General features: G+C 44.2%; 1 protein-coding gene across 1 annotated transcript; it reads left to right on the top strand.

Annotated features, from left to right (window-relative positions):
- The first annotated feature begins 218 nt into the window (after window positions 1–218).
- On the top strand, window positions 219–4,153 carry LOC119294463 (protein DMR6-LIKE OXYGENASE 1-like). The gene is made up of 3 exons (XM_037572644.1): window positions 219–867; window positions 2,192–2,516; window positions 3,584–4,153. The coding sequence occupies exons 1-3, from the start codon at window positions 266–268 to the stop codon at window positions 3,830–3,832; spliced, it is 1,176 nt and encodes a 391-aa protein (XP_037428541.1). The 5' UTR covers window positions 219–265; the 3' UTR covers window positions 3,833–4,153.
- Window positions 4,154–6,795: the final 2,642 nt, after the last annotated feature.

The following is a 6,795-nucleotide window of genomic DNA, read 5'->3' on the forward strand; positions in this document are numbered from 1 at the left end:
TAGGTAGGAGCTGGGAGGTGCACGTGGCAGCTCCTGGGGCGTCTCGTCCTCCGACGTGGACAGACAGATCAGCTACACGTGTCGTCCCTCCGATGTGGGTGGGTCAACGCAGCAATGGAAAGCAGAGCGCCTCCTCCTCCTCCTCTGCTTCTTCTTCTTCCTCCCGGCCTATAAATACCAACCCTCGCCCCTCCTCTGCTCTCCATCCAACTCAGCCGCAGGTCATACTCTTCCATCACACCCGACCTTCTTCTCGCTTCGATCAATGGCGATCCTCGCCGCTGCCGCCGAGACCAGCAGCAGCAGCCATGCTGGCCATTCACAGCAACAGCAACTCGAGTCCACCACCTGCAAGGCACCGGCGTCTTCCTCCTCGTCGTCGACGTCCTCTGAGGCATCGGAGGAGCCGAACAAGGGCGTGCGCCACCTGTGCGAGCGCGGGGTGACGTCCCTCCCGCCGCGCTACGTGCTGCCGCCCTCCGACCGCCCGGCGCCGGCTGCCCCGCGCGGCATCCCGGTGATCGACATGGCGCGCCTCCGCTCCACGGTCCCCTCCGAGCGCGCCGCGGAGCTGGCGCGGCTGGACGCTGCCTGCCGCGACCTGGGCTTCTTCCAGGCGGTGAACCACGGCGCGGGAGACAAGGCAAAGGCCATGCTGGACGTGGCGGCGCGGTTCTTCGCGCTGCCGTTCGAGGAGCGGGCGCGACACATGTCACCCGACATCCGGGCGCCGGTGCGGTACGGCACCAGCTTCAACCAGCTCAACGACGGCGTGCTCTGCTGGCGCGACTTCCTCAAGCTGCTCTGCAACCCGGCCAGGCTCGACGACGTCGTGCCATCCTGGCCCCACAACCCGTCCGACCTCAGGTACATCCAACAAGTCCATGACAGTGCTGCTTACTAATGCTAAGCTGCCACTAATCACTTGATTAAAACATTAGTTTACTGATGAGGGGTAGTAGCTTAGTTCATCGGTCAGCCCAAAGCCGTACCATATACTGTACATATGATCATGTGATGTGTATGAACATATGACAACTTTCTAATCCCAAGCTCAAATGCTCATCTACAAACAGTAAAATCGAAAATAACAGGGGAAGAATGCCAAAAAAAAAAGTCTGATTGTTTTTAACAAACACTGCTTAGTTTTCTTACGCATGCAAATTTTCATGCTAAGATCACATTTATGAAGGTATGGGCAAAACAACAAAATCAACACTATAAAATGCATTGAAAAATAGTCTTTTTGGAGCATCGATATTTTTCCATAGCATTAGGATTGTTTTTCTCACGGAAATTTCCATGTATGTAGAACAGCAAAAAAAAGATTTGTTATCGAACAAATTACAAATTTGTTTAATTTATTTATTTACCATTCTATTTTTGATTTTGTCGTCATGGTGCATTTGAGCTCGAGAGCGGAGACTCCATGTCCTGAACTCCTGATTTGTCGCTCTATGCATGGTGTGCATATACTATTTGCCTATTTGGTTAAAAAAAAGTTTAGTTGCCTATTTGGTATGCTTGTCATGCCACTTGTACTACAAGCTTAGTTAGGAGTACTCCATCTAGTAGTAATTAATTTGTGTGGCTGTGGAAGTCACTTGCTTTGGCATAGTAATGTTTGTTATTCTAGTATTATTTTATGGTGGTGTGGGTAGCAAGGTGCATGCACATAGGAGGGATTTACAAGAAAGAGATACTCCTGATAACAACAAAAGCTAACAAGGCAGTAAACTAAAGCAGTAGAAGCATCACACTGCTTTTATTCCTTCTTGGGGATAAAAAAATCTGACCGTGGTGGTGAAAGATAGAGTTGAAGTGGACACCTTGTCTGCTGATGCAACCAAATCCAAATCCAAATCCAAACACAGAGAGGGTATCTACTATCTAGTCTAGCAGAAAATAATTGAGAGAAGCAGCCTTGTGCATCGTAGGTGTCAGTCTCAGTCAGCAGGAGCCACGCCACAAAACAAACTACTTTTCGGCTGGACGGCCGGCGGCAGGCATAGGAATGGGATGGGATAGATAGATAAAAACGAATCAAATCCCCAGGAAGATCCACCACTACATATATTCACTTTGTCGCCTGCCAGTCCAATCATGGATGTAGTATGTTACTGTTATTTTCTCTTCATTCACTTTCTACCGGCACCCTCAGCGCTGACATGTGGGCCCTCTGTTGTTGCAGGGAGGTGATGTCGGCGTACGCCCGCGCCAACCAGGGTTTGTTCCGGGAGCTGATGGAGGCGGCGCTCGAGGCGATGGGGATCACCGGCCAGGGCGTGCTAGAGGAGCTCGACTGCGGGACGCAAATGATGATGGTCAACTGCTTCCCGGCGTGCCCCGAGCCGGAGCTCACGCTGGGGATGCCGCCGCACTCCGACTACGGCTTCCTCACCCTCCTCCTCCAGGACCAGGTCAATGGCCTTGAGGTCTGCCAAGGCGACGACGACTGGCTCCTCGTCGACCCCCTCCCCGGAGCCCTCATCATCAACGTCGGCGATCACCTCGAGGTTTGTACATACACACATCTCTCGAGGCATACACATCTTCCCATCATGAAGATCTCGATGCAACCGCAAAAAAAAAAAAAAAAAATCAGCCCCGACCTCTGCATATTTGGAATGCACATAACTAGTAGCTCTAGCAAAATAGAGTAGAACTGCCGAAATGGCGTCTGTTTTTGCCGATTATAAATAAAGATACTTAGTTGAGCAATCAAATCAAGGCAAATCAGACCGGCCTATGTTTGTGCTAATTAACAAATGTGTAGCCTAGATTGCTTGCTAGATAGCCCGACGATTCATGATGGCAGACAAATATATGGTAGGAGTATGGAGGAAACTAGCTCCAAAAGTCAATCAGGTAGCCGACGCGTCTAGTTGACAAAAGTTTCAGTTCCAAGAAGCTAGCTAAGCATGCATGCATAGACTATAGTCTTTGATCATACTCTAGTAGTTCAACTCACATGGAAAGATAAGATAATTTAAGATAAGCAATATATGTATAGCAAGTCTTTTGACTTTGCTCCATCATATCACTTCATAAATGTGTGCACTCCACAATATACATATGCATATATGCTCAACTTTTGCTTTCTGTAAGCAAACCAGCACTACCATGCTTCTTCTTTTGCGCATTAAGCAAAGGTGCATCTCCTCGTAATTAATTTATTAATTATGACGAAAATATTCTTACTTGAAACAATGAATCCAGCATATTTCAATGTTTGCACCATGTCACTCACATCTTTCGGCTCACGCCACTCGTCACTCGACAAGCATATACTTATTTGTGGGCCTTTTAGCTTGTGTGATTCTTAATAAAAATAGAGAAAAAAAGAAAAGATTGTTATGTCATGTGCTCTTAAATCCTATGGAATCCAAAAAGTACATGAATTACTGGCAGACAGTGTGTGGTGCCGTAGAAAAACAATGAGAGTGAATCAAGAGGATTCAAACCCTCTAAAGTTTTCCCTGAAACAAAAAAAACTATAAATTTTATAAGAAATATCTTTGAAGTAAACAATCCCTAAACTTCCTTACCTGACGGTATGTTCCATAAATGTATGTGTGTGCAGATATTCAGCAACGGGCGGTACAAGAGCGTGTTGCACCGGGTGCGAGTGAACTCAACGCAATTGCGGATCTCGGTGGCGTCACTACACAGTCTTCCACCAGAGCGGGTAATCGGTCCCGCGCCAGAGCTTCTCGCTGATGGTACCCAACGGCGGTATATGGACACTGACCTGACCACCTTCCTCAACTACCTCTCCTCCGCCGAGGGGAAACACAAGACCTTCCTCCAGTCTAGGAGGATCACTACGTAATCATCGTCATCGACTGATCTAACTAATTGATATCATTCAAACCGACCATTGAGGAGGGTTATAAAGGATTGTGATTGCCAATGTGCCCTTATTAATGAATTAGGTTGGTTCATTTTTTATTTTTAGCTATTTAATTGCATTAAGAACGTCCATCGATTGATGAACGTTGTTATATATGTATGTATGGTACTCCCTACGCAGTTAGCTAGTGTTGTGACACATTCAAGATGTATGTATTGATTTTGGTATCTATGTATCTTTTTGTTCAAAAGGGGCCGTATCTATGTATGTGCGAATATAGAGTCAGTTCCACTTTGATCATGAGTATTTGTTGCGGCAAATTAACTATCAAGGACGAACAATTGGTTATTAAGGTCCATGCTCTTGCGCCAGGATTGAAGAGGTTTAAACTTGCACGGATGAATATATGAGTTCAATGGTCTAAAATGTCAGCTTCACTTTATTATGTTTTTTCGATAAAGGGCGCTTTTATTAGCTTAAAATATAGCATCAAGCGGATACAATCACATTGAGCTTCACTTTAATACGTGGTGAACTGGTGATGTGTGTGGCAGATTCAATCTTGTGCAATTTCTTGCCTCAAGGAATGGGGAAATTAATGTCGACCTGTGAAATGTGTAGATAGAGATGACTCTTCTAACGATATCGGTGTATATATCATTTGGTTCTCTCCCTCGAAAGCCATTATGTCATTTGGTTTTTCACACATGTTTCAAGACTAATAATGAAATAATTTATGGTTGTATGCAAAAAAGACAACTTCTAGCATTGGAGCATTTCCTATTGATTGGCAACTTATGATAATGGGCTTGGTAGTTTTAGTTTTTTTAACAAAGTAGTTTCTTTTTTTCACAATTGACTATTTCACAGTTAGACTTCGTGGCAGTCCTCTTCTCCATCTATACTTACACTGTTATAGAAATTAAAATTTAGATTGGACATTTTATAGAGACCACGTCAATTAATTAGGATTGGAGGGAGTAGTTATTTATCACTAGTTGAAGAAATAGCAAAACCCTCGGAAATTTAATTTGACTCCCGGGAGCACGTGCTCCCAGGGCCAAAAATAATTTTTGAATTTCCAAAAAATAAATACAAAATTTTTATGTGTTGTTAGTCACATCTAAATGCTACCTACAAATTTTGAGGCAAAAAGGTTAAGCATTTTGGCCTGTAAAAAAATGAACACGAAATGTTACACCCAAATGTCAACCCCAAATTTTTTTTCACCGACAAAACACTGCTGCTCCTTTTCGCATGAAAATGGTCAACCATGCTTGCAACACTAACACTAACATCCACAAGAAAAATTCAGAATTGTTTGAAAACATTTACTAATTTTTTCGCGTTATTGTTCACCTGGGAGCATGTGCTCCCGGGAGCCAAAACGCCCCTTCCAAAACCCTTGTTTTTAGCCTTTTTTGGAAATCTTTTTTCTGCAAATTCTAGGACGTTGAGAAGTAGTTTTTTTAGGTAAACTCGCAAAGCTTTATTCATATTGTCACAATGTTAACAGGGATGAATAAAAGATCACTTGGTTGACCTAACCAAGCATCACAGCCAACCCCTAGAGATAAACCTTTTGTGAGGTTGTGAGCTTCAAAATTCAAACTTCTAAACTCATGCACTATGCTACATGTAGAAAAAATAATACTCAGATCGTTCTCTGATCTCTTTGATGAGTCTTTGCTTGATAACATCAACGCCCACTTTATAGTCAGAAGCAACATAAATCTTCTGCTCGTACAGATCATCTGCAAGTGCTAGTGATTCCCTGATTGCAAGGGTTCCAGAGTCATTCATACCCCTGACATGATCGCGACAAACAATTCGTACTACGCCAAACCACCATTCCTTGCTACAGCTGCGTCGACATTAATTTTCACTCGGTCTTCAGGTGGAGCTAGCTAGCAAGCATGTCGGACCTGTTGGTTACTGTTTGGTGCACTTGAGGGATTAGAGAGTATCTGAATGTTAGCTATGAAGGATGCTATAAAGCAATGTGAATTTCTTTCCACCTGGCACTCCACATCGCCCAAAGTATCACCACCATCTGGGTAAATTCGTCACGTGATAGCAAGTCATGAATTGCAAATATCTAATTGTTGGCATTCATATCTTGATTAGCACACATATATTCAACCATCTCCTCTGAAGAGAGAGCCCACATGCTTCTTGCCATTGAACAATACAGTGCATGTTGCCATGTGTCCTCGCTCCACACAACGCGCGCATACATGTTGTCAGCATGTTGCAGTGATGAAGGAGTGTGTCCGTTGTGGAGAATGTTGTGTGAGTCTAGAGGAAAACCTTCAACTTCGATGGCACCTTAATTTTCCATAGAGACACCCATCCATTACAATCAGGTGTAGTATCAAATTATCCTTTGATCTCATCCAACCAACTCTGTGTACTGATCTTCATTCTCACCACCATTTTGTATGCCGAACTCACAGTGAAGAAGCCCTTGCGATCCTCACTCCAAGCCCAAAATTACTCTACTCTTCTTAGTGTTAAAAACACACTTATATTATGGGACGGAGGGAGTAGTAGATAAGTAATTTTTAATATCGCCTTAACAACAATTGGTAAATATACCGACCACACCAGACCTTCACATCACAAAGTAGAAACAGCATCAATGATCTCCGAGATTAGCGATGGTGGTTGTGGGATCAGTGAAGTTAGGGGTTTCATCATACCCTTTCGGGGGATCAAGTTGGCCATCCAAATATTTGTAGATTCTCCAGCGTCGATTCTCTTGCCGATCCCTTGGGTCATGACATCCCTGCCATCAAGAATTGTCCGCCATATTTGGGAAGGGTGAGAGCCCTAATCGGCCTCCAACAAAGAATTCTCTGAAAAATAAGTTGCCTTGAGGATCTTAGCACTGAGGGATCTTGCATCACTTGCCAAGCTTGCTTAGCAAGAAGCGTCGAGTT

This window comes from Triticum dicoccoides, chromosome 4B, assembly GCF_002162155.2.
Source record: "Triticum dicoccoides isolate Atlit2015 ecotype Zavitan chromosome 4B, WEW_v2.0, whole genome shotgun sequence".
Lineage (NCBI taxonomy): Eukaryota > Viridiplantae > Streptophyta > Magnoliopsida > Poales > Poaceae > Triticum > Triticum dicoccoides.

Bases quoted from the DNA above. Each gene is read 5' to 3' on its own strand.
- LOC119294463 (XM_037572644.1), top strand. From the start codon at position 266: ATGGCGATCCTCGCCGCTGCCGCCGAGACCAGCAGCAGCAGCCATGCT. The intron at 868-2,191 runs GTACATCCAACA...CTGTTGTTGCAG, and splicing joins CACAACCCGTCCGACCTCAG to GGAGGTGATGTCGGCGTACG. The intron at 2,517-3,583 runs GTTTGTACATAC...ATGTGTGTGCAG, and splicing joins ACGTCGGCGATCACCTCGAG to ATATTCAGCAACGGGCGGTA.